This window comes from Salvelinus fontinalis, chromosome 23 (genome assembly GCF_029448725.1).
Source record: "Salvelinus fontinalis isolate EN_2023a chromosome 23, ASM2944872v1, whole genome shotgun sequence".
Lineage (NCBI taxonomy): Eukaryota > Metazoa > Chordata > Actinopteri > Salmoniformes > Salmonidae > Salvelinus > Salvelinus fontinalis.
In genome coordinates, this window is record NC_074687.1 from 4,493,371 (window position 1) to 4,521,170 (window position 27,800).

The 27,800-nt window shown below is 43.8% G+C and overlaps 1 protein-coding gene across 9 annotated transcripts in view; it reads left to right on the forward strand.

Annotated features, from left to right (window-relative positions):
* LOC129820742 (guanine nucleotide exchange factor DBS-like) overlaps positions 1-25,903 on the forward strand; it is a 91,318-nt gene extending 65,415 nt beyond the window's left edge. For 4 of the 9 annotated variants that reach the window (XM_055877664.1, XM_055877666.1, XM_055877661.1 and 1 more), the window contains 28 exons: positions 2,258-2,377; positions 2,519-2,635; positions 2,777-2,926; positions 3,223-3,347; positions 5,022-5,136; positions 5,357-5,476; positions 5,697-5,888; positions 11,703-11,894; positions 12,402-12,561; positions 12,805-12,869; positions 13,003-13,076; positions 14,030-14,096; positions 15,892-16,007; positions 16,115-16,184; positions 16,290-16,382; positions 17,545-17,637; positions 18,114-18,239; positions 19,149-19,370; positions 19,494-19,586; positions 19,744-19,822; positions 19,938-20,031; positions 21,662-21,747; positions 22,187-22,273; positions 22,715-22,789; positions 23,617-23,726; positions 23,855-23,967; positions 24,105-24,208; positions 24,313-25,903. In XM_055877664.1, the coding sequence (XP_055733639.1) occupies positions 2,258-2,377; positions 2,519-2,635; positions 2,777-2,926; positions 3,223-3,347; positions 5,022-5,136; positions 5,357-5,476; positions 5,697-5,888; positions 11,703-11,894; positions 12,402-12,561; positions 12,805-12,869; positions 13,003-13,076; positions 14,030-14,096; positions 15,892-16,007; positions 16,115-16,184; positions 16,290-16,382; positions 17,545-17,637; positions 18,114-18,239; positions 19,149-19,370; positions 19,494-19,586; positions 19,744-19,822; positions 19,938-20,031; positions 21,662-21,747; positions 22,187-22,273; positions 22,715-22,789; positions 23,617-23,726; positions 23,855-23,967; positions 24,105-24,208; positions 24,313-24,392 (3,138 nt within the window). In that variant the 3' untranslated portion in view covers positions 24,393-25,903. Of the gene's footprint in view, positions 1-2,257; positions 2,378-2,518; positions 2,636-2,776; positions 2,927-3,222; positions 3,348-5,021; positions 5,137-5,356; positions 5,477-5,696; positions 5,889-11,702; positions 11,895-12,401; positions 12,562-12,804; positions 12,870-13,002; positions 13,077-14,029; positions 14,097-15,891; positions 16,008-16,114; positions 16,185-16,289; positions 16,383-17,544; positions 17,638-18,113; positions 18,240-19,148; positions 19,371-19,493; positions 19,587-19,743; positions 19,823-19,937; positions 20,032-21,661; positions 21,748-22,186; positions 22,274-22,401; positions 22,462-22,714; positions 22,790-23,077; positions 23,159-23,616; positions 23,727-23,854; positions 23,968-24,104; positions 24,209-24,312 lie in introns of all 9 variants that reach the window. The other 5 variants (XM_055877669.1, XM_055877660.1, XM_055877662.1 and 2 more) reach the window with 5 other exon arrangements.
* Positions 25,904-27,800: the final 1,897 nt, after the last annotated feature.

The window sequence follows — 27,800 nt, forward strand, 5'->3', positions numbered from 1 at the left end:
CTCTCTCTCTTACTGTCTCTCTCTCTCTTTCGGTCTCTCTCTCTTTCTCTCTCTCTCTTTCGGTCTCTCTCTCTTTCTCTCTCACAATCTCTGTTTCCTGCTAGATGACAGCTTGCTGGCATCCAAGAGTTAACTCCATTAACTTTCTGTATCCCAGAGATAAATACATTAAGTTCCTCCACTAAGAATAAGATCATACACATAATGTTAGCTAGCGACCCAGCCAGATAATGTTAACTTGATATAAGGTTTATGCAGTTTTACTACGTGATAAAAAAAATGTTAAAGCCACGTTCGACACGATTACCTAAACATACTGACCTGCTCCAATAGACAGACACATGCTATATCGTAGACCAATCCAAACTCATCTCTCGGCATGTCCAGCCCACTCATTATCTCAGCCAATCATGGCTAGCAGGAAGGTTGCTCGCTTTTTCTTTGGTTAAACCAACTAGGCTAACTTACCAACTAGGCAGTGATTACAGCTGTGAGTGTTTCTGGGTAAGTCTCTAAGAGCTTTGCACACCTGAATTGTACAATATTTGCACATTTATTATTTTGAAAATTCTTCAAGTGTATCAAGTTGGTTGTTGATCATTGCTAGAGAGCCATTTTCAAGTCTTGCCATAGACTTTCAAGCTGTTTTCCTCCAGGATTTTGCCTGTGCTTTGCTCTATTTAGTTTATTTTTATCCCCAAAAGACTCCCTAGTCCTTGCCATTGACAAGCATACCCATAACATGATGCAGCCACCACCATGCTTGAAAATATGAAGAGAGGTACTCAGTGATGTGTTGTGTTGGATTTGCCCCAAACATAACGCTTAGCATTCTAGACATAAATAATGTTTGTCACATTTTTGCAGTTTTACTTTAGTGTCTTATTGCAAACAGGATGCATTTTTGGAATATTTTTATTCTGTACAGGCTTCCTTCTTTTCACTCTGTCATGTAGGTTACTATTGTGGAGTAACTAAAATGTTGTTGATCCATCCTCAGTTTTATCACAGGCATGAAACTCTGTAACTGTTTTAAAGTCCCCATTTGCCTCATGGTGAAATCCTTGAGTGGTTTCCTTCCTCTCCAGCAACTAAATTAGTAAGGACCCCTGTATCTTTGTAGTGACTGGGTGTATTGATGCACCATCCAAAGTGTAATTAATAACTTCACCATGCTCAAAGAGATATTCAATGAGAGGCATTTGAAAATATCCCTGGTCTTTGTGGTTGAATCTGTGTTTGAAATTCACTGCTCGACTGAGGGACCTTATAGATAATTGTATGTGTTGGGGTACAGAGATGAGTTAGTCATAAAAAAATCATGTTAAACACTATTACTGCACACAGAGTGAGTCCATGCAACTTCTTATGTGACCTGTTTAGCAAATATTTACTCCTGAAGTTATTTAGGCTTGCCACAAGGGTTAAATACTTATTCACTCAAGACATTTCAGCTTTTCATTTTTAATTAATTGGTTAACATTCTAAACACACAATTCCACTTTGATATTATGGGGTATTGTGTGTAGATCAGTGACCCACAATCTCAATTTAATCCCTTTTAAATTCAAGAAGTGGCACAACAAAATGTGGAAAAAGTCAAGGGGTGTAAATACTTTCTGAAGACACCTGATAACTGAGTATATTTTAGAAATGCAATTTACTTTTGATACTTAAGTATATTTAAAACCAAATACTTTTAGACTACAGCAGTATTTTACTGGGTGACTTTCTTTCACTTGAGTCATTTTCTATTAAGGTATCTTTACTTTTACTCAAGTATGACAATTGGATCATTTTTCCACCACTGTTAAGGTTTGGGATAGGCTTAAAGCAAAAATATCAAAAACAACTTTCTATCGCTGTATTCGAACATGCAACTGTTGGTATAAGAGGCAGATGCAACTGTTGGTATAAGAGGCAGATGCAACTGTTGGTATAAGAGGCAGATGCAACTGTTGGTATAAGAGGCAGATGCAACTGTTGGTATAAGAGGCAGATGCAACTGTTGGTATAAGAGGCAGATGCAACTGTTGGTATAAGAGGCAGATGCAACTGTTGGTATAAGAGGCAGATGCAACTGTTGAACTGTTGACTCTCTATCCCCCCTCTCTACCCCTCTCTCTATCCCTCTCTCTCTATCCCCTCTCTCTCTACCCCTCTCTCTATGCCTCTCTCTCTCTCTCTGTCTGTCTGTCTGTCTGTCTGTCTGTCTGTCTGTCTGTCTGTCTGTCTGTCTGTCTGTCTGTCTGTCTAGGGTTCGTTCCCAGGGAACCTGCAGTTGGTTCTGGTATTGAGGCCCACCACATTATTCCAGAGGACTCTATCAGACATCCTGTTCAAGTTCAACAAGGATGAGTTCAAGATGAAGGTGCCGGTACGTACAGACAGCAGCCCCCACACACACACACACACACACACACATTAATAGACAGCATTTTAAATTATTGTCATTAGATTCACTATTATGTTTTTCTATCCTGAATGTGTGTCTGTGTCTGTGTGTCTGTTCATGTAGGTGATTATGTTGAGTTCTGTGACTGAGCTTCACTCCTACATAGACCAGACACAATTGACTACTGAGCTGGGAGGAGCGCAGGAGTACTGCCACGAACAGTGGATCTCACACCGTACCGTGAGTACACACACTCAAACATAGCCAGTAAATACACACATCATAAACACCTTAGCCCAGTTTCCTACTTTTGAACTAATGACTCTTACCGGTAAAGTTATGTATGTTATCAACTAATGTGTTTCATACATCTGTGTCTAGGACATGGAGAGCTTTGCTTTGATGGTGAAGAGAACAGCTCAGATCCTGCAGTCGTTTGGGACAGAACTAGCAGAGACTGAACTACCCAATGACATCCAGGCTACTGCCAACTTACTGAGATCACACACTGACAAGAAAGACAAGATGAAGGTACAGAGCACACACACACACACACGCACACACGCATACACACACACATACACACACACACACATACACACACACACGCAAAGACACACATACACACACACACACACACACACATACACGCACACACACCTGGTCCTCCAGATAGACAAATACACAACTTGAGGCTGAATGTATTTAATGACAATCCATCTGTGTTGAATCTAAATGAGCTGTTGTATAGTGTTCTTTATCCCACACTACTGAACTCAGAGTGGTAGTGTGTGTATCTGACTGCTGGGATGTGGGTGCACCTCCAGGAGGATCTGCAGGTGGCTCTAGGACAGGGCAGCAGACTGTTGGAGAGTATTAATAAGCCAGTGGTCAGAGATCCCGAACACAACATGAACCAGGGCGAACTGGAGAACCTGGCCACCATACAGAGGTTAGAACACACACTGGGAACCTTGACACTGGGGTTAGACCATACACTAACAGCCTAGAACACTAGGGTTATACTTAGAACACACACGTACAGGCTAGAACACTGGGGTTGAACAGACAGAGAACCTAGAACACTGGGGTTGAACAGACAGAGAACCTAGAACACTGGGGTTGAACACACACATACAAGCTAGAACACTGGGGTTGAACAGACAGAGAACCTAGAACACTGGGGTTGAACACACAGAGAAACTAGAACACTGGGGTTGAACAGACAGAGAACCTAGAACACTGGGGTTGAACAGACAGAGAACCTAGAACACTGGGGTTGAACACACAGAGAACCTAGAACACTGGGGTTGAACAGACAGAGAACCTAGAACACTGGGGTTGAACACACAGAGAACATAGAACACTGGGGTTGAACAGACAGAGAACCTAGAACACTGGGGTTGAACACACAGAGAACCTAGAACACTGGGGTTGAACAGACAGAGAACCTAGAACACTGGGGTTGAACATACAGAGAACCTAGAACACTGGGGTTGAACACACAGAGAACCTAGAACACTGGGGTTGAACACACAGAGAACCTAGAACACTGGGGTTGAACAGACAGAGAACCTAGAACACTGGGGTTGAACACACAGAGGAGCTAGAACACTGGGGTTGAACAGACAGAGAACCTAGAACACTGGGGTTGAACACACAGAGGAGCTAGAACACTGGGGTTGAACAGACAGAGAACCTAGAACACTAGGGTTGAACACACACTGTGAACCTAGAACACTGGGGTTGAACACACAGAGGAGCTAGAACACTGGGGTTGAACACACAGAGGAGCTAGAACACTGGGGTTAGAACACACACTGGGAACCTAGAACACTGGGGTTATAACACACACGGGGAACCAAGGGTCACAGTAGGGTCAGATATACTATACACAGGAAATCTAGAACACTCCAGACCAATGCACGAGTTTAGAACACACAGCAGCGTATGCTCATCACCATGATAAAGACTGACAGTGCTGGCTGCTCTCGGGTCAGATGGAGTATTTTGGGAGACTCTGTTGACAGCGACAACACAGTCTGGCACCTTTCACATTCAAATCAGTAGAGTGAACAGAACGCACACAGAGGGACAGAACGCACACAGAGGGACAGAACGCACACAGAGGGACAGAACGCACACAGAGGGACAGAACGCACACAGAGGGACAGAACGCACACAGAGGGACAGAACGCACACAGAGGGACAGAACGCACACAGAGGGACAGAACGCACACAGAGGGACAGAACGCACACAGAGGGACAGAACGCACACAGAGGGACAGAACGCACACAGAGGGACAGAACGCACACAGAGGGACAGAACGCACACAGAGGGACAGAACGCACACAGAGGGACAGAACGCACACAGAGGGACAGAACGCACACAGAGGGACAGAACGCACACAGAGGGACAGAACGCACACAGAGACAGCAAAGATTGTCCAAATGTCTTGTTTCTCCTCTACTTTTCTCTGGCCCTGTCTGGCTCTCTCGCCCCCCCCCCCCATCTCTGTCTCTCTCTCTCTCTTTAACCCTCCCCATCTCTGTCAATCCCTATCCTCTATCCATCTTCTCCCCTCTTCCTCCATCCCTCTCTCCTTCTCTCCTCTCCTCTATCAGACTGTTGTCCCAGTTGGATGAGACAGAGCGGGCGTGTGATGAGTTCTGGGGGACACACCAGGCCAAGCTGGAGCAATGTCTGCAGCTCCGCCACTTTGAACACAACTTCAGAGAGGTGAGTGGGACAACACACACACACCTGACGTCTGTATACCTTGGGTAACATAGACTAGCTACAGTATCTGAAAGCAATACACCACAGAGCAACATAGTGACACAGCTGATCTTGGTACATCTGTGGGACAGTGACACAGCCACCTGTGTTGATGCATGCACATCTGGATCTTTGTGTGTCCTACCAAAGGTCATTGCCTCTGTGTGTGTTGCTCTTCCAGATGAGATGTCTGCTGGACCAGGTGGCAGATAGATTGACAGTTTTCTCAGAGGTGGGAATAAACCCTGCCCATGCTGATCACATCTTCCGCGACCTGAACAGCCACGAGGAGAGAGTCTTAGTAAGTAAACACACACACTGATACACATATTATCTACAGCAAATATCATCTCCCTGTTATTTCTCTCTCTCTCTCTCTCTCTCTCTCTCTCTCTCTCCCTCTCTCTCTCCTACTCTCACACACACTCTCTCTCTTTCTCTCACACTCTCCCCCTTTCACTCTCTCACTCTCTCCCTCTCCTCCCCCCTCCCTCCATCTCACACACTCTCTCTCTCTGTAGGAGGTATTGGACGAAGCCCAAGCTTTGGCCCGTGAGGGTGACGAGTTGATCCAGAGCTCTCACTACGCTGAGGACTCCATTCAGCCCAAATGCAGCGAGCTCCGAGCCGTGAGCAAGGAACTTAGTTCCACCCTGAGAGCAAGGAAAGATCACCTACTCAGAGCTATGGAGCTACACCACAACCTGGAGAGGGTGAGAGGGACAGACACACACACACACACACAAACGTACTGTATATACACAGATATACAGTATATATATATACACACACACACACACACACACACACACACACACACATATATATATATATATATATATATATATATATATATATATATATATATATATACAGTCCGGAAAAAATTAAGAGACCATTGCAAAATTATCCGTTTCTATGGTTTTACTATTTATAGGTATGTTTGGGTAAAAATAACATTTTGGTTTTATTCTATAACCTACTGACAACATTTCTCCCAAATTCCAACTCAAAATATTGTCATTTAGAGCATTTATTTGCAGAAAATTGGTCAAAATAACAAGAAAGATGCAGTGTTGTCAGACCTCGAATAATGCAAAGACAATAAGTTCATATTCATTTTTAAACAACACAATACTAATGTTTTAACTTAGGAAGAGTTCAGAAATCAATATTTGGTGGAATAACCCTGATTTTCAATCACAGCTTTCATGCGTCTTGGTATGCTCTCCACCAGTCTTTCACATTGACGTTGGGTGACTTTATGCCACTCCTGGCACAAAAATTCAAACAGCTCAGGTTTGTTTGATGGCTTGTGACCATCCATCTTCCTCTTGATCACATTCCAGAGGTTTTCAACGGGGTTCAGGTCTGGAGATTGGGCTGGCCATGACAGGGTCTTGATCTGGTGGTCCTCCATCCACACCTTGATTGACCTGGCTGTGTGGCATGGAGCATTGTCCTGCTGGAAAAAACAATCCTCAGAGTTGGAAACATTGTCAGAGCAGAAGGAAGCAAGTTTTCTTCCAGGACAACCTTGTACGAGGATTGATTCATGCGTCCTTCACAAAGACAAATCTGCCCGATTCCAGCCTTGCTGAAGCACCCCCAGATCATCACAGATCCTCCACCAAATGTCACAGTGGGTGTGAGACACTGTGGCTTGTAGGCCTCTCCAGGGATCGCACCCACTGTGAAATTTGGTGGAGGATTGCCAATTTCACGCATGGAATAGCCTTCATTTCTCAGAACAAGAATAGACTGACGAGTTTCAGAACAAAGTTCTTTGTTTCTGGCCATTTTGAGCCTGTAATCAAACCCACAAATGATGCTGATGCTCCAGATACTCAACTAGTCTAAACAAGGCCAGTTTGACTGGTTCTTTAATCAGCACAATAGTTGTCAGGTGTACTAACATAATTACAAAATTATTTTCTAAAGATCAATTAGCCTTTTAAAATGATAAACTTGGATTAGCTAACACATTGTGCCATTGGAACACAGGAGTGATGGTTGCTGATAATGGGCCTCTGTACACCTAGGTAGATATCCATAGAAAATGTGCCGTTTCCAGCTACAATAGTCATTTACAACATTAACAATGTCTACGCTGTATTTCTGATCAATTTGATATTATTTTAATGGATCATTTTTTTTCTTTCAAAAACGAAAATTTCTAAGTAACTTTTGAACGGTAGTGTACAGTTGAAGTCGGAAGTTTACATACATAGCCAAATACATTTTAACTAAGTTTTTCACAATTCCTGACATTTAATCCTAGTAGACATTCCCTGTCTTAGGTCAGTTAGGATCACCACTTTATTTTAAGAATTCGAAATGGCAGAATAATAGTAGAGAGAATGATTTATTTCAGCTTTTGTTTCCTTCATCACATTCCCAGTGGGTCAGAAGTTTACATACACTCAATTAGTATTTGGAAGCATTGCCTTTAAATTGTTTAACTTGGGTCAAACGTTTCAGGTAGCCTTCCACAAGTGTCCCACAATAAGTTGGGTGAATTTTGGCCCATTTCTCCTGACAGAGCTGGTGTAACTGAGTCAGGTTTGTAGGCCTCCTTGCTCGCACACGCTTTTTCAGTTCTGCCCAGAAATTTTCTGTAGGATTGAGGTCAGGGCTTTGTGATGGCCACTCCAATACCTAGACTTTGTTGTCCTTAAGCCATTTTGCCACTACTTTGGAAGTATGCTTGGGGTCATTGTCCATTTGGAAGACCCATTTGCGACCAAGCTTTAACTTCCTGACTGATGTCTTGAGATGTTGCTTCAATATATCCACATCACTTTCCTCCTCATGATGTCCTCTATTTTGTGAAGTGCACCAGTCCCTCCTGCAGCAACGCACCCCCAAAACATGATGTTGCCACCCCCGTGCTTCACGGTTGGGGTGGTGTTCTTCAGCTTGCAAGTCTCCCCCTTTTTCCTCCAAACATAACAATGGTCATTATGGCCGAACAGTTCTATTTTTGTTTCATCAGACCAGAGGACATTTCTCCAAAAAGTACGATCTTTGTCCCCATGTGCAGTATCAAACCGTAGTCTTGCTTTTTTATGACGGTTTTGGAGCAGTGGCTTCTTCCTTGCTGAGCGGCCTTGTCAATATAGGACTCGTTTTACTGTGGATATAGATACTTTTGTACCTGTTTCCTCCAGCATCTTCACAAGGTCCTTTGCTGTTGTTCTGGGATTGATTTGCACTTTTCTCAACAAAGTACGTTCATCTCTAGGAGACCGAATGCGTCTCCTTCCTGAACGGTATGATGGCGGCGTGGGGTCATGGTGTTTATACTTGCGTACTATTGTTTGTACAGATGAACGGGGTACCTTCAGGCGTTTGGAAATTGCTCCCAAGAATGAACCAGACTTGTGGAGGTCTACATTTTTTTTCTGAGGTCTTGGCTGATTTCTTTTGATTTTCCCATGATGTCAAGCAAAGAGGCACTGAGTTTGAAGGTAGGCCTTTAAATACATCCACAGGTATACCGCCAATTGATTCAAATTATGTCAATTAGCCTATCAGAAGCTTCTAAAGCCATGACATAATTTTCTGGAATTTTCCAAGCTGTTTAAAGGCACAGTCAACTTAGTGTATGGTAACTTCTGACCCACTGGAATTGTGATACAGTGAATTATAAGTGAAATAATCTGTCTGTAAACAATTGTTGGAAAAACGACTTGTCATGCACAAAGTAGATGTCCTAACCGACTTGCCAAAACTATAGTTCGTTAACAAGAAATTTGTGGAGTGGTTGAAAAACGAGTTTTACTGACTCCAACCTAAGTGTATGTAAATTTCCGACTTCAACTGTACACACATATACTGTATATACACACATATACTGTATATACACACACAGACATATATAGTATCAGTCAAAAGTTTGGACACACCTACTCATTCAAGGGTTTTTCTTTATTTTTACTATGTAGAATAATAGTGAAGACATCAAAACTATGAAATAACACTTATGGAATCATGTAGTAACCAAAAAAGTGTTTAACAAATCTAAATATATGTTACGATTAAGATTATTGAATGTAGCCACCCTTTACCTTGATGACAGTTTTGCAAACTCTTGGCATTCCCTCAATGTGCTTCATGCTGCTGCAGAGGATAAGTTCATTAAAGTTACCAGCCTCAGAAATTGCAGCCCAAATAAATGCTTCACAGAGTTCAAGTAACAGACACATCTCAACATCAACTGTTCAGAGGACACTGCGTGAATCAGGCCTTCATGGTCGAATTGCTGCAAAGAAACCACTACTAAACAGTCCCTCCAGGTTTTTGCAATTTTTTTTGTGATTTCTGCGGACTAAACTGCTTGGTTTTGCGGCAGCTTTTCTGAAATTCTGCGATACATTTTGCTATGTTTTTTTCACGTTAATTTCATATACAGCAATAAAAAAGTAATATGTGCTCTTTCTAATAAGTTGACTTCAAAATACTTGAGATTGTGATTTTTTCTGAAGGGATTGTAAGGTAGATAAAGGACAGAAAATGTGATTGATATGTACGATTGCATTTTTTTTTATCCAGAAAGATCCGTATTAGCTTTTGTGATCCATATTAAGTTTTACAGAGAGTTTATAACGGCAAAGCTGACAAATTACACTCAGTGCATGGAGCAGCGCTCTCCATAGAACAGACTGGGGAGAACAGAGTGCCGACCACCCTACTAAAGCCAAGGTTAGACTGGGAGAGCAGAGTGCCGACCACCCTACTAAAGCCAAGGTTAGACTGGGGAGAACAGAGTGCCGACCACCCTACTAAAGCCAAGGTTAGACTGGGGAGAACAGAGTGCCGACCACCCTACTAAAGCCAAGGTTAGACTTGGGAGAACAGAGTGCCGACCACCCTACTAAAGCCAAGGTTAGACTGGGGAGAACAGAGTGCCGACCACCCTACTAAAGCCAAGTTTAGACTGGGGAGAGCAGAGTGCCGACCACCCTACTAAAGCCAAGGTTAGACTGGGGAGAACAGAATGCCGACCACCCTACTAAAGCCAAGGTTAGCGGAGTTAAAGTTTGAGTAAAACGCCACTCACCTTGATTCTTTCAGCGCTTACCACAGTCTTCCATGCTACCACTTCAATCATGGGGGACTGCCGCTGCTGTGGGAACTGCTCTGACATTCTCATATGCTTTGCTTATTCGAAGTGACTGTTGATTGTTGAATTTCTCCAGTTTACAAAAAACATTTTATTCAATTTTGCGCGCTCGTTAGCTGTTATTTTTGTTGGCAAATGAGATTGATTTCTGTTCATTGTACTGCCTATCAGCCATCAACAATCACCCATCATCTTCGCACGTGAATACGCTGACAGGCCAGGGGGGGAAACTTTGTTGGATTGGGCCATTTTACACGGTAACAGTGCAGTAATTGGTTAAAATTACGAACCCACTTTTGATTGGACCCTTTTATGCGCTAAAAGTCTGGGGATTGGTCAAAATCGTGAGCTCTCGCATAATATGTGCTGATTGGTTGATTTTGAAATGGAATTATGCGATCACAGAATCGCGGAATCCTGTAGGGACTGACTAAAGGATACCAATAAGAAGAAGAGACTTGCTTGGGCCAAGAAACACAAGCAATGGATATTAGACCGGTGGAAATATGCCCTTTGGTCTGATGAGTCCAAATTTGAGATTTTTGGTTCCAACCGGCGTGTCTTTGTGAAACGCAGAGTAGGTGAACAGATGATCTCCACATGTGTGGTTTCAACCGTGAAGCATGGAGGAGGAGGTTTGATGGTGTGGGGGTGCTTTGCTGGTGATTTATTTTGAATTCAAGGCACACTTAACCAGCATGGCTACCACAGAATTCTGCAGCGATACACCATCCCATCTGGTTTGCGCTTAGTGGGACTATAATTTGTTTTTCAACAGGACAATGACCCAACACACCTCCAGGCTGTGTAAGGGCTATTTGACCAAGGAGAGCAATGGAGTGCTGCAGCCGATGACCTGGCCTCCTCAATCACCCGACCTCAACCCAATTGAGATGGTTTGGGATGAGTTGTACCGCAGAGTGAAGAAAAAGCAGCCAACAAGTTCTCAGCATATGTGGGAACTCCTTCAAGACTGTTGGAAAAGCATTCCAGGTGAAGCTGGTTGAGAGAATACCAAGAGTGTGCAAAGCTGTCTTCAAGGCAAAGGGTGGCTACATTGAAGAATCTCAAATATAACATATATTTTGATTTGTTTAACACTTTTTGGTTTACTACATGATTCCATAGATTATTTCATAGTTTTTATGTCTTCACTATTATTCTACAATGTAGAAAATAGTAAAATAAAGAAAAACCCTTGAATGAGTAGGTGTGTCCAAACTTTTGACTGGTACTGTACATATACTGTATATATATATATATATATACACACACACACACACACACACACACACACACACATGCGCACGCACACACACACACACATAAAGTCAATCAAATCAACCTCATTAACCTCTAAAAACTCACTTTCCCTATCTCTCTCTCTCTCTCTCTCTCTCAGGCTGCTAAGTGGTGTGGTGATGGCCTCTACCTGCTGGCCTCCCAACCCGTGGACAAGTGTCAGTCACATGAAGGGGCGGAGTCAGCGCTGCAGGAGATGGAGCGTTACCTAGATACGGCGGGACAGAACAAACTAACTGATCCTAGCGCCATCTACAGTGATTACAAGACAGTGCTCAACCAGGACTTCAGGGTAAGGGGATCCAGCTCTCTGACATGAATCCATGTCTGGATGTCACTAAAATGTGTCATCATAACGTCAATAAGTCAACGCAAAGAAAAGAAAACAAACAGCTGTCAACGCCTGTGAGTGTCCCACAGTAATGTTGCTCCTTGGTCCTCTGCACTCCTCTCTCTTTTCCTCTCATCTCCCCTCTTTCCTCTCCTCTCATCTCCCCCCTTTCCTCTCCTCTCATCTCCCCCTTTCCTCTCATCTCCCCCCTTTCCTCTCCTCTCATCTCCCCCCTTTCCTCTCCTCTCATCTCCCCCTTTCCTCTCATCTCCCCCCTTTCCTCTCCTCTCATCTCCCCCCTTTCCTCTCCTCTCATCTCCCCCTTTCCTCTCATCTCCCCCCTTTCCTCTCCTCTCATCTCCCCCTTTCCTCTCCTCTCATCTCCCACCTTTCCTCTCCTCTCATCTCCCACCTTTCCTCTCCTCCTCTCGTCTCCCCCTTTCCTCTCCTCCTCTCCTCCTCCCTCAGAACCAAGTAGAGAAAGTCTTTCAGAAGCAGGTGTCCGTGCAGGAGATGTTTGAGAAGAGGATGGTCAGTCTGAAGAAGCTGGCAGCCAAACAGACCAGGCCAGTCCAGCCTGTGGCCCCAAGGCCTGAAGCCTTCATCAAGTCCCCACTCTCCTCGCCAGGTGAGCCCCGACATATCACATGTTCTTACATACCACCAGTCCTTACATACCACCAGTCCTTACATACCACCAGTCCTAATATACCACCAGTCCTTACATACCACCAGCACTCTGTCCTCACAAATACAGTCCCGACATAGAGTTAATGCTCTTTTAACTGGAACAGTCAATGTATATTTAGATACGTGTATAGTGTTAATTTCCCACCTCATGTCCGCACCTCTCTCTTCCTCTGCGCCATAGCAAAGAGAGTGCTGGAGAAGAGTTGCTCAGAGGGAGACTCTGTGAATGGGGTCAGCTGTAGAACAGTAAGTAGAGGTTCCTCTTACTTTGGTCAGTCTTTTACTGTGGGGTAGTATTATCATACCAGTAATATGTATGTTAAATGAGACACTAGCTCCAGTAATTTCAGTAGATCCTCATCCTATCCCGTGTTCACAGGTGGAGGGCCAGCTACAGAGCAACAGAAGTACCTCACTGTCAGAGGAGGACGAGAACCTGGCCATCCTCAGAAAGTAAGTTCTGTCTGTGTTCTGTCAGCTGTTATGATGTATGATGGCTAGTGTCTTCGTTATGTCTGACCATCTGTCTGTATTGAGTCTTTGATGTTTCTCTGACCTCTCTGTGTTGTGTTTCACCCCATAGAAATAAGAATTATAAAGGCTCCCTAATCATCTGTTGTCTGTATGATGTATGGCCTGTATGAAACCTATAACACCTGAACAGTCTGTATTATTATAATATAATTATGTCTGACCAGTCTATATTACTATAATATTATGACTGACCAGTCTATATTATTATAATATAATTATGTCTGACCCGTCTATATTATTATAATATAATTATAACTGACCCGTCTATATTATTATAATATAATTATGTCTGAACCGTCTATATTATTATAATATAATTATGTCTGAACCGTCTATATTATTATAATATAATTATGTCTGACCCGTCTATATTATTATAATATAATTATGTCTGACCCGTCTATATTATTATAATATAATTATGTCTGAACCGTCTATATTATTATAATATAATTATGTCTGAACCGTCTATATTATTATAATATAATTATGTCTGAACCGTCTATATTATTATAATATAATTATGTCTGAACCGTCTATATTATTATAATATAATTATGTCTGAACCGTCTATATTATTATAATATAATCATGTCTGAACCGTCTATATTATTATAATATAATTATGTCTGACCCGTTTAGGGAGGCAAAATTCCGGTAACTTTCCCAGAATTCCCAGTTTTCCCAGAAACATAGTGGGAGGATTCTGGATTTCCTGCTTATTCCCTATCAATTCCGGGAGTCTTCCAACTGGGATTCCTGGAAAACCTAGCAATTTGGGGAAAATTACCGGAATATTGCAACCCTAAACCTGTCTAAATCATGCCTGACCTGTCTATACTCTGTCTGACCTGTGCTATGTCGCTCTGTAGACATGTAATGAATGAGCTGCTGGAGACAGAAAGGGGGTACGTGGAGGAACTGCACTGTGTCCTACAGGTGTGTACCTCTCCCCTGGACCATATGAACCCTCTCCCCTGGACCATATGAACCCTCTCCCCTGAACCATATGAACCCTCTCCCCTGGACCATATGAACCCTCTCCCCTGGACCATATGAACCCTCTCCCCTGAACCATATGAACCCTCTCCCCTGGACCATATGAACCCTCTCCCCTGAACCATATGAACCCTCTCCCCTGGACCATATGAACCCTCTCCCCTGAACCATATGAACCCTCTCCCCTGGACCATATGAACCCTCTCCCCTGGACCATATGAACCCTCTCCCCTGAATCATATGAACCCTCTCCCCTGGACCATATGAACCCTCTCCCCTGGACCATATGAATCCTCTCCCCTGAACCATATGAACCCTCTCCCCTGGACCATATGAACCCTCTCCCCTGGACCATATGAACCCTCTCCCCTGGACCATATGAACCCTCTCCCCTGGACCATATGAACCCTCTCCCCTGGACCATATGAACCCTCTCCCCTGGACCATATGAACCCTCTCCCCGGTACCATATGGACCCTCAATCCCTCTCCCCTGGACCCTATGAGCCCTCTCCCCTGGACCCTATGAGCCCTCTCCCCTGGACCATATGAACCCTCTCCCCTGGACCATATGAACCCTCTCCCCTGGACCATATGAACCCTCTCCCCTGGACCATATGAACCCTCTCCCCTGAACCATATGAACCCTCTCCCCTGGACCCTATGAACCCTCTCCCCTGGACCATATGAACCCTCTCCCCTGGACCATATGAACCCTCTCCCCTGGACCATATGAACCCTCTCTCCTGGACCATATTAACCCTCTTATCCCTCTCCCCTGGACCATATGAACCCTCTCCCCTGGACCCATTAATCCTCAATCCCTCTCCCCTGGACCATATTAACCCTCTTATCCCTCTCCCCTGGACCATATGAACCCTCTCCCCTGGACCATATGAGCCCTCTCCCCTGGACCATATTAACCCTCTTATCCCTCTCCCCTGGACCATATTAACCCTCTTATCCTTCTCCCCTGGACCATATGAACCCTCTCCCCTGGACCATATGAGCCCTCAATCCCTCTCCCCTGGACCATATGAGCCCTCTCCCCTGGACCATATGAACCCTCAATCCCTCTCCCCTGGACCATATGAACCCTCTCCCCTGGACCATATGAGCCCTCAATCCCTCTCCCCTGGACCATATGAACCCTCAATCCCTCTCCCCTGGACCATATGAACCCTCTCCCCTGGACCATATGAGCCCTCTCCCCTGGACCCATTAATCCTCAATCCCTCTCCCCTGGACCATATTAACCCTCTTATCCCTCTCCCCTGGACCATATGAGCCCTCTCCCCTGGACCATATTAACCCTCTTATCCCTCTCCCCTGGACCATATGAGCCCTCTCCCCTGGACCATATTAACCCTCTTATCCCTCTCCCCTGGACCATATGAGCCCTCTCCCCTGGACCATATTAACCCTCTTATCCCTCTCCCCTGGACCATATGAGCCCTCTCCCCTGGACCCTATGAACCCTCTCCCCTGGACCCATTAATCCTCAATCCCTCTCCCCTGGACCATATGAACCCTCTCCCCTGGACCAATTAATCCTCAATCCCTCTCCCCTGGACCCTATGAACCCTGTCAGTCGTCTTCATCTGTGTGCATCTGTCTTAAGTATTCAGCTTACCCTCTCCACATCATGAGCTCAATCATTAGAGGTGCTGGTTCACAAAACTGACCTGAGATCTGTCTCTAGGTCATCCTAAATCATCTTTCTCTGTGTATTTAAGGGCTATGCCTCAGAGATGGACAATCCAGCCATGACCAGCCTCATGCCCGCTCCTCTGCAGAACAAGAAAGATGTGCTGTTTGGCAACATGCCAGAGATCTACACCTTCCACAAGAGGTAAATGAACGCCCCCCTAGCGGTTAATAATGGTGCTTACACAGTGATAGAACTACTGTCATTGTATTAACTGACTGATGATCTCTCTGTTTCTTGTCATCTTCCAGGATCTTTCTGGGGGAGTTAGAAGAGTACCAAGGCTGCCCGGAACTTGTGGGTCGTTGTTTTCTGAGGAGGGTCAGTGATTGGAGACTGAACTGGGATATGTGGCGTCTAAATCACTAGTCTGATTGTGAAGCAGGGCTATTTCTCTTTTTTCTTTAATTTCTCTCTCTCTCTCAGATGACAGACCTGCAGATCTATGAGAAGTATTGTCAGAATAAACCTCGCTCTGAAAGCTTGTGGAGACAGTGCTCCGACTGCACATTCTTCCAGGTACACACCATATACACACCTCCCCTAATGTACACACCATATACACACCTCCCCTGAGGTACACACCATATACACACCTCCCCTGAGGTACACACCATATACACACCTCCCCTGAGGTACACACCATATACACACCTCCCCTGAGGTACACACCATATACACACCTCCCCTAATGTACACACCATATACACCTCCCCTAATGTACACACCATATACACCTCCCCTAATGTACACACCATATACACACCTCCCCTAATGTACACACCATATACACCTCCCCTAATGTACACACCATATACACACCTCCCCTAATGTACACACCATATACACACCTCCCCTAATGTACACACCATATACACCTCCCCTAATGTACACACCATATACACCTCCCCTAATGTACACACCATATACACCTCCCCTAATGTACACACCATATACACACCTCCCCTAATGTACACACCATATACACACCTCCCCTGAGGTACACACCATATACACACCTCCCCTGAGGTACACACCATATACACACCTCCCCTAATGTACACACCATATACACACCTCCCCTAATGTACACACCATATACACACCTCCCCTAATGTACACACCATATACACACCTCCCCTAATGTACACACCATATACACCTCCTCTAATGTACACACCATATACACACCTCCCCTGAGGTACACACCATATACACCTCCCCTGAGGTACACACCATATACACACCTCCCCTGAGGTACACACCATATACACACCTCCCCTGAGGTACACACCATATACACACCTCCCCTGAGGTACACACCATATACACACCTCCCCTGAGGTACACACCATATACACCTCCCCTGAGGTACACACCATATACACACCTCCCCTAATGTACACACCATATACACACCTCCCCTGAGGTACACACCATATACACCTCCCCTGGGGTACACACCATATACCTTCCCCTAATGTACACACCATATACACACCTCCCCTGAGGTACACACCATATACACACCTCCCCTAATGTACACACCATATACACACCTCCCCTGAGGTACACACCATATACACACCTCCCCTGAGGTACACACAGACCCCCAAAAGCTCCAGGCCTGAGTGGTTATGATTTCCTACTAATCTTTTCTCCCTGTTCTGGTCTGCACCAGGAATGTCAGAAGAAGCTGGAACATAAACTGGGCTTGGATTCCTATCTCCTGAAACCGGTCCAGAGGATTACCAAATACCAGCTCCTGTTGAAGGTATATAATCTTTAAAGATCTAATCTGCATTTGGGGAAACAGCACCACTGTTCATCCCTCTGCCCCTCATCCCCTATAGTCCATACCTCATCAGCCCAGCTCCATCCTCTCACCTTCACTTCCTCATGCCTTAAAGATGAAATCCATAAAGGGGACACAGCACCACTGTTCTTCTTTTGTTTTTTTGATGAAAGAAGCATCCAGCATCGTGGTAAAAAAAAGTTGCAGTACATATTCCGATGTTCTATCGTGCGTGCAATGATGTCAGATGGCGAAAACTGTGTCGGTTGTTTGTAGTAACTTCTTTGATGTTGTAATATCCCAAAGGGACGTGGTAGTTTCACCAATTAAGGATTCTGGCTTTGTTGTCTCAAACATTAAAATATTTAGGTCCATATTAATATCCTTTGTACTTTGTTCTTTATACACCATTCCATTACAGATCCAAAACGTCAATGTGTGTCTTTGAATTGTAGGAGCTGCTAAAGTACAGTAAGGGCTGTGAGGGGACAGAGGCCCTGCAGGAGGCGCTCACCTCTATCCTGGGAATCTTGAAGGCTGTCAATGACTCCATGCACCTCATTGCTATCACTGGATACGATGTGAGTTTATCATCGCTCAACTTCACATTGTATGAAATGTACTGCATATTGTATCAAATGTAGTTCATTTTGTATCAAATGTACTGCATATTGTATCAAATGTATTGCATATTGTTATGAAATGTACTGCATATTGTTATGAAATGTACTGCATATTGTTATGAAATGTACTGCATATTGTATGAAATGTACTGCATATTGTATGAAATGTACTGCATATTGTATGAAATGTACTGCATATTGTTATGAAATGTACTGCATATTGTATGAAATGTACTGCATATTGTTATGAAATGTACTGCATATTGTATGAAATGTACTTCATATTGTTATGAAATGTACTTCATATTGTATGAAATGTACTGCATATTGTTATGAAATGTACTTCATATTGTATGAAATGTACTGCATATTGTTATGAAATGTACTGCATATTGTATGAAATGTATTGCATATTGTTATGAAATGTACTTCATATTGTATCAAATGTACTGCATATTGTATGAAATGTACTGCATATTGTATGAAATGTACTGCATATTATATCAAATGTACTGCATATTGTTATCAAATGTATTGCATATTGTTATGAAATGTACTGCATATTGTTGTGAAATGTACTTCATATTGTATGAAATGTACTGCATATTGTATCAAATGTATTGCATATTGTTATGAAATGTACTTCATATTGTAGGAAATGTACTGCATATTGTATCAAATGTAGTTCATATTGTATCAAATGTAGTTCATATTGTATCAAATGTACTGCATATTGTATGAAACATATTCCTTTCATGGCGTCAACATCACATTACTTCAGAGATGTGAATATTACATGAGTCAGCAGCACCATAGCTTATGATGACACATGAACTTTCTCCTGACCTCTGACCCCTCCTCTGATAGGGTCACCTGGGTGACCTGGGCCGGCTGCTGATGCAGGGGTCATTCAGTGTGTGGACGGAACACAAGAAAGGTCACGCCAAGGTCAAGGACATGGCCCGCTTCAAGCCTATGCAGAGACACCTGTTCCTGCACGAGAAAGCCCTGCTCTTCTGTAAGAGACGCGAAGAGAACGGGGAGGGCTATGAGAAAGCCCCCTCCTACAGCTTCAAACAGTCCCTTAGCGTGAGTCTGTCTGTCTGTCTGTGTTGTGTGTCTGTCGGTCTTACCAAGTGTTTGATATTGCAAGTGAGTTAAAATAGATGTTTTAGAAGGTAACATTTTCCAACACGGTACGCCTTCTACCAGATGAGTGCTGTGGGCATCACTGAGAATGCCAAAGGTGACAACAAGAAGTTTGAGGTCTGGTGCAACTCACGAGAGGAGGTGTACATTGTGCAGGTGCGTGACCAGCACTCAAATCCTGCCCATTCGACTGCTATAGATTACATGACAATGTATTTATTTTTTACAATGATACACAAATCACATCTGACTGTTTGTAATGTAACACATATATCTGCACTAACCAGTAATGGGTTTCATCGTTGTAATTCAGGCCCCGACGAATGAGGTGAAAACGACGTGGGTGAACGAGATCCGGAAGGTTCTGACAACACAGCTGGAGGCCTACAGAGGTAGACCTGGGGTCATATAGTATTTGTTTTCTTTCTAATACTTAGAGTGTATTATATTCTAATTACATTGAGTATTACATTGTTCAGTGCTCATGATAAGGTGGGACTGTGGTAGATCTCCCTGCATGTCTTCCAGAAGCCAGCCAACAGAGGTCGTCAGACGGACTTTTCCAGTTCCCTCCTACCGCTGGAGAACCTGTCAGCCTCGGGTCAGTCACCTGACACATATTGACCAATCACAGACCCCCTCCCACACTTGTCCCATATCAAATCAAATTTTATTGGTCACATACACGTTGTTAGCAGATGTTATTGCAGGTGTAGCAAAATGCTTGTGCTTCTAGCTCCAACAGTGCAGTAATATCTAACAAATTACACAACATATACCCAATACTCACAAATCTAAGTATAATAAATATAAGACTATATACATATGGTCGTGCCATGTCAGCGCGGAACGGACTAAGATACAGTATAATAGTATAGACAAACAGTATATACATATGAGATGAGTAATGCAAGATGTGTAAACATTATTAAAGTGACAAGTGTTCCATTCCATATTGACCTAGCAGACCCTTTCCCACACCCCGTGCCATATTGACCTATCACAGACCCTCTCCCACACCCCGTGCCATATTGACCTATCACAGACCCTCTCCTACATTTGTCCCATATTGACCTATCAAAATACTTTAAAGTACTACTTAAGTTGTTTATTTGGGGTTTCTGTACTTTACTATTTATATTTTTGACAACTTTTACTTTACTACATTCCTAAAGAAAATGATGTACATTTTACACCATACATTTTCCCTGACACCAAAAAGTACTTGTTACATTACAGGAAAATGTGGTCTAATTCACATACTTATCAAGAGAACATCCCTGGTCATCCCTACTGTCTCTGATCTAACGGACTCACTAAACACAAATGCTTTGTTTGTAAAGGATGTCTGAGTGTTTGAATGTGCCCCTTGCTATCCGTAAATACAAATCGTGCCGTCTGGTTTGCTTAATACAGTGGTGCCCAACCAGGGGTACTAGGTCCCCTGAGGGTACTGGGACCATCCACAGGGGGTACTAGAACACCTGAGGGTACTGGGCCTATCCACAGGGGGTACTAGAACACCTGAGGGTACTGGGCCTATCCACAGGGGGTACTAGGACACCTGGGGGTACTGGGCCTATCCACAGGGGGTACTAGAGAAGAATCATGAGACCAATGGCCTACTGGTAAAATGCACATGAGGGGGTACTTCAGGGGTCCTCCAGGCAGAGCAACATTCAGTTGGTGGTACAGTAACTGACAAAGGTTGGGAACCACTGGCTTAATAATTTAAAGAATGTGAAATTATTTATACTTTTACTTTTGATACTTAAGTATATTTTAGCAATTACATTTACTTTTGATTAGTAAGTATATTTAAATCCAAATACTTTGACTTTTACTCAAGTAGTATTTTACTGGGTGACTTTCACTTTTACTTGAGTAATTTTCTATTAAGGCATCTTTTTACTTTTAGTCAAGTATGACAATTGGGTCGGGGAGGTACTTAGATCCAGACTCATTGTGGAGAAGATACTAACGTCCGTGGGCATGACGTAGCTTTTGGCCGGCGCAAGGAGTCTGGGTAGCCAAGCAACTTGTCTTCGCCTCTCTTGCACCAATGAAAAGGATTTATTTTCCAGTCTAGTATGTCTAGTATAAATCACATGGTTCTGGGTTTTGTGGGTACAGAATTGATCATGGTTTTAACCTGAACACAACATGTTGCGCACCCTCAGTGGGTTGCAGTGTGTTTCTGACGGACTCGTTTCATCCTCCTGTTTCCCCAGTTCATTTAGAAGAGAGGAGAGGAGCATGAAGGTGAAGAAGGGAGAACCCAGCAACCCTGACGCTAACTCCCCCCCAAAAACCAAAGGTGAACAGAAAGGGGGGGTAGGAGGGTCTGCTGTATAACGCAAACCCAGCTCAGACCACCACCTTTCAACTGGGTCTAATGCTAAATTCAGCACTATTCTTTACTCTCACCTGTGTCTAATACTTATCACTTTCCTAAAGCTTTCCTTGTTCATCTAAACAACACTAGCTTCTGACTTTTACACTTTACTAAACTTTGCTTCTCCCTCTTTGATGAGATGACTAATCTTTCTCTTCACTTTCCTCTCTTACACCTTTTTCCCTATGTGGTCTCTTCTTTCTATTTCGGATGTCTTTCTCTCATTACTGCACTTTCTATCTTTCGCTCCCTTTCTTCTATTGTGTCTCACATACCTCTCCCTGTCACTCTCCTGTTTCTCATCCCACTCGCCTCTCCCTCCTTCCCTCTCTTCCCTGCTCCTCTCCTTCTCCTGGCCCAGACGAGGCAGTGACCAGTCCTACCTTAGACAGAGCAGCAGTAGCTAAAAAGCGTTTTACCTTGCAGGGCTTCAGCAACTTCAGCAAAGGTAATAGCACTATCTCGCCACCAGGGGCTGCCATAGTACCTTACGTTACTACATCATGACAGGACTTTACAAGGCTAATGTCAGCACTAGCCTACAATATGAAAAAAACGGCATGCTTCCTTCCACAGACCTCTCACCTCCTGACAATAAAAGCTTAACTTTACCCAGGATGCCTCTCTCTCTGCCAGGTACAGATTAGTGTCTAGAGAGGTAACTTCGTCCCATAGCTTTAGCCGACCAATTAGAGCTGTACTGTAGCTGATAGTGAATAGACCGCTTCAGACCCTGTATCTCTGTTTTTCAACCCTGTGGTGTGTGCTACTACTGACAGAGTAGACATACTTCCTGTAACTTCCACTTTAAAGATGTGCTACTACTGATTTCTACTTCCTGATAGTGTCTAGCTGCTCCTCTTCACTCTCTTCTCTTGTATTCGGCTAGGTTCTGCCACAAGCCCTGACCATAAAACCAAACGTCATGAGATAAAGAGTGATCCCACTCCGTTCGGCTTCAAAGGTACACCATCCCATAATAACTCTGTTCACTGACTCTGTGGTCGACCACGGTCACTGTATTTGATCCTTTCAACCGTGGTTGGTCAGGGTGATTGTTTTACACACAGCAGTTTCTCCCCTCAGACAAAGAAAACATGGTTCATTGACCTGTCAGTCAACATTGTGTTGACTGACAGGCAACAGTGGTCGTAGTTACCACGCTCGGTCATTTACTGTGGTTGAGCACGTTCGCTGCGGTCTATCCCTTTGACTGTGTTTCATTAGGGTCGTGTGTATCTATCTCTCTCAGACCCAGGACCTCACGCTCACCTCCACCTGGGCAGAGTCAGGTGGCTCAGCACCTCGAGTCTCTTACAGACCAAGAGGAGAGGTAACCGTACAGCACTCGACTGGACTGGTTTAGACTATTGAAATGTGGAATGATCACAAAATGGCTGCCGAATTTCCTTGAGAGGTTTGCCCCACATCATTCTCACTCCCTACACACTGTGTTCCCAGGCCTGAGTGTATGTATGCACACGCAATACATTTATCAAGAAACGGGCACGTTCCTGGTTGCTTAGTGGTGTTGCGGTTCTGAATGGTCCAGCACGATTACTGTAGGCTCACTGATGGCTTTGTGGTTGAGTTCCACTGGACTTGGTCCTGTTCTCTCTGATTGCGGTCCACCCCGTCACTGACCGTATCTGGTCTAGCAGAAGTTGCTGCAGTGCCTGCTCTCACTCTGTCTCTCTCGTGTGTGTGTGTGTGTGTGTGTGTGTGTGTGTGTGTGTGTGTGTGTGTGTCCACACCATACTCTTATGTCCCCTCTCTCCCTTCCTCCTCTAGGATGGACCAAGGGCTCTCTCTCATTGGACGCCAACGAGGAGAATGATGGGTACTCTAGCACTGAAGAGCCCCTAACCTCAGACCCTGAGGACGAGGGGGGAAAGAAACTGGTGAGTGTGTATCTGTGTGGTGATTGTCATCCACTCCAAGCTGTTTTGTAGCGCCACGTACAAACCGTTTTAAAAGAATAGTTTACAATCGTACATACAATGTAACACCCTATCTTGACGGTGTGCAGTGTGCAGGGAAGTACACAGTGGTGTCTGACTATGAGAAGTGTAGCGCCCAGGATCTGTCAGTCAAGAGTGGTGAAACGGTTCAGCTGATCAAAGAGGGAGAAGATGGCCAGTGGTGAGAATATTACCTCGACACTGGGTTTCACACTATCACAATAGTCTATTCAAACAGGGTAATATTCATTAGGACACATCATAGTAAAAGGTAGCTAAGTGATGATTGGGCGTACGGGGTTGTGTGTGTTTCTGCAGGTTTGTGAAGAATCTGAAGACTAAGCAGGAGGTCTGGGTGGCTGCTGCCAACCTTTACACCCTGATTGGAGAGTCCACGTCCTGCCAGTCTCTCACCAGCTCAGGTACAACCTCTCCATCTAGGTACAATTATATGTGTGTGTGCGTATCTCTCCTAAACCATCTCCTCTAACCTCTGTGTTTGTGTGTGTGTGTGTATATATTGCAGAGGGCAGTGGCTCAGGGAACCTCAGCACTTCATCCAGCTGCTGTGAGACCAACACCAGCTCCTCTGACATCAAGCCCTGAACCCTCCAACCTTCCCTGGCCACATCAGGCCGCCCCTGGTTTCCGGAGCCGAACGCTACAGCACCAGCTGGTGGCTCCCCCAACAAAGCAGTACTTTCTCCCCCACCCAAAACCCAACTTTGCCTCTCCTTATCCAGAGGCAAGCCCCTGGATTAGGATACTGGTCAGCCACTTCAAGAAAATGCCAACTAATGCCAGTGTTCCAGTGACCAGTCTATAGATAGTAGTGTCATTGATTAGAGAATGGATCTGGTGCCCTGGTGTAATTGTAGAGACACAGTGCAGTGTTTGTATTAAGAAGCTACATTCATCCATCTATCCATTCATCCACAGGATGAGCAAGTGGAGTATGAGGTCTAGGATTGGTGACGGGTGAACTGTTCCTAGATCTGATCGTCAGCTATGCAAGCAGACCTGGGGCAGGCTAATATCAATGGCACTACGGCAGACAAAATGCCATGGACAAGATGGAACCTGACATAACCAATAGATTTTGAATAACATTCTAGAATGAATTAGAATTCTAATTCTTTGAATCTGATCAGGTGTCAGGGATGACATGGATCGTGTTGACCCGGTCTTGTTGTACTGTAGGCCTGTGTCACTGTTACAATTCTGTTGGTCCACATCATGGTTCCTTTGATTGTCTAGAAATAGACAAGACTCTTTTTTATTTTTCAAATAGAAAGTTATTGTAAATAAAAAGACTATGAATGCAAGTATACCTTGTTTAGCTATTCAGATTGGTAACACTCAGAGCAACAGTCACCTCAAACATGTGACCATGGAAGTAACCAGTATGACCTATGGTAGTAGGCCTATGACTATCTTATTGCCTGTTGGACAGCAAGGAGACACTGCATTTGAAAGCTGAGGGATGTGAATGACTAGTTATGTACTTTGATAAAGATGTTATTCTACATATTTCTATCTCTGTAATGTAATCTCTTTCTCCCTTGCTTGGCCTTCTTCCCTCTTGTCCTCTTAATTAGCTTACCCTGTCCTGCAACAGTTTTGTATGACTCAGAGTACAGGAGGCTGCTGAGGGAAGGACTACTCATAAATAGGCCTGGAATGTAGTGAATGGAATAGTATCAAATGCATGGAAACCATTTATTCCGTTCCAGCCATTACTATGAGCCTTGTCCTCCCCATTTAAGGTGCCTCCAACCTCCTGTGATTCAGACAGAGCAGTCACAGTATTCACTGTTGGTTGTCCTCGTCAATTAACTTTGAGATCCCTTTTTCATCCACTCCAACGGCTGTCCAGTCACACATGTATTAAACATGACTTCGGATGTATGCTAGTCATTTTACGGGGATTTCTCCATGTGTACTGTGAACTTTCCTCCTTTTGTTAATAACTCAGAATCCAGTGTATAGTTTTAAATTATTTATTGCTTTACAATCATTTATAAAGATAGTTTATTACCTCACTATTTTCTTTCAGAAAGTCTGTCAGCATTGTCTGTTTTTTTATATTAAAAAGGACTTTGTGTCTGTGTTAACTAGTGATGACCCTAAACCCCACCTACTTCTACAATTTATCCTAAAACGTACCACACAATCATCCTATTTCCCAAGTAAAAATAGCCTTTGCATGACCAAAACATAACCCATAATATTTTTACACCATTAAAATGCTCAGAATTGGAGAAACTGTACATTCATCTCTAACTATCAGGAAGCCTGAAAGAGCAGGCTGAGAGCTTATATTCATGAGCTTGCCTTGACAACGCCCTTGTGGTCGTGGCCTGGTAACAAGGTCAACAATCCTTACCTAAATTGTAATGCAGAACCCATTTTCTCTGCAAAATGCTCTCATGGCCTTGACGTGTGTCACGTTTACATATCATTCTAGTTGCACTGTGTTTATGCATATAATTAGTCCAATAACAAAGCTGCATGTTTCCAAAATAGAATACAGCATTCCTTTTCTCCATATGAAGTTTAATCAGACTATTGCTTTGTAACTAATTACAGAATACACTTCAGCAGAATGAGTAAAGCCCGAGACACCTTAGAAGCGTAGACATAAGGGAATGTGTATGAAAACATAAGCATATAATGAGTGTACTGGACAATGTATTGGTGCCTCTTCATTAGCATTATAAATAACAATATGTTCAGACATTTATTTGATCATTTACAAATTAAGCCAGCACAACCGAAATATTGATCAACATAAATTAAGGTGAGAAATAATGGTGAGACATCATTTGACATTTAAAAGATATTAGAGCCATATGCCTTATATAGGCACCCAGCCACCCAACAGTGTGCAGGACCCCTTCACTCGTACAATTTGTAACACTGCTCTCCTGTCCGAATGCTTGAAGAAACAATACAAAGTAACAAAGTGTGATGTCATATCACGTAAACGTCAATTACTTTGACTTTAGAAAACTCCACCACCTACAGAGATTGATGGGGACCTGCATACCCTGCTTCAGTCAAGCAGGCTTCAGTCACCCCCAAGACTGAAGTGGGAGACAAATCCAGCTACGGCCGCCTCCTCGTCAGGCCTCTCACATGGGGCCGACAGGGGTCCTGGGATGGACAGCTAGCACAGCTTCCACATATGCGGTGCTGGATCAAGGGTGACCTTGTTAAAGAGGAGATCCAGGAGCCTGTCTCAGTAGCCTGTAATATTCTTTTAAACAAAGGAAATGTTTGTTAAATGGATAGTGAATTGTATTTATTTACTGTTCTGAGTTATGACACCATCAATTCATTGATGTAGTGTTCTACAATGTGTTTTTGAAGTACCTGGTCTTGTACTGTAGGCATCAGTAACGATTACTGACTGCATTGCCCCTGTGTCTCGTAAGATTTGTATAGGCTTTTGATCAGCTTGTTCTCCAGTTAAGGAAACACAGCGGCAGAGATAAACGAAGCATAGACAGGATCCGGTTTCTCAAATGCTGAATCAATACCTCGGGCCAACAAACGAGCCAAAGACTTGACTAAACTTTTCATTTTTGGGGACGGTGACTGGGACCGTTTCGGTTTATTATTCAAAACCGGGCAGTCTGCAATCACGTGACCCTTTTGGTGACAGTAAAAACATTCACAGATTTCATGAAAAGGCTTAGGGTTGTCAGAGGAAAAGCGACCTGAACGAGGCACTGATGACCTAATCGTTCGGCCTTCAAAACGAGGCGCACCAAAGACAGTCTTGTGTGTCAAAGCGTATTCATCTGCCAACACTGCTGCCTGGACCAATGTCGCCACTTTCTGATCATTTAAATGAACTAGAATTCTATCAGGAAGGTTGCTGTTAAAATCCTCCAACAGCATCAACTCCCGAATATCAGCAAAGGTGTTAGCTTTGCTGGCTCAACACCAGCGATTAAACAGAGACTCCTTGTCCCTTGCAAACTCAACAAACGTATGGCGAGAGGGTTT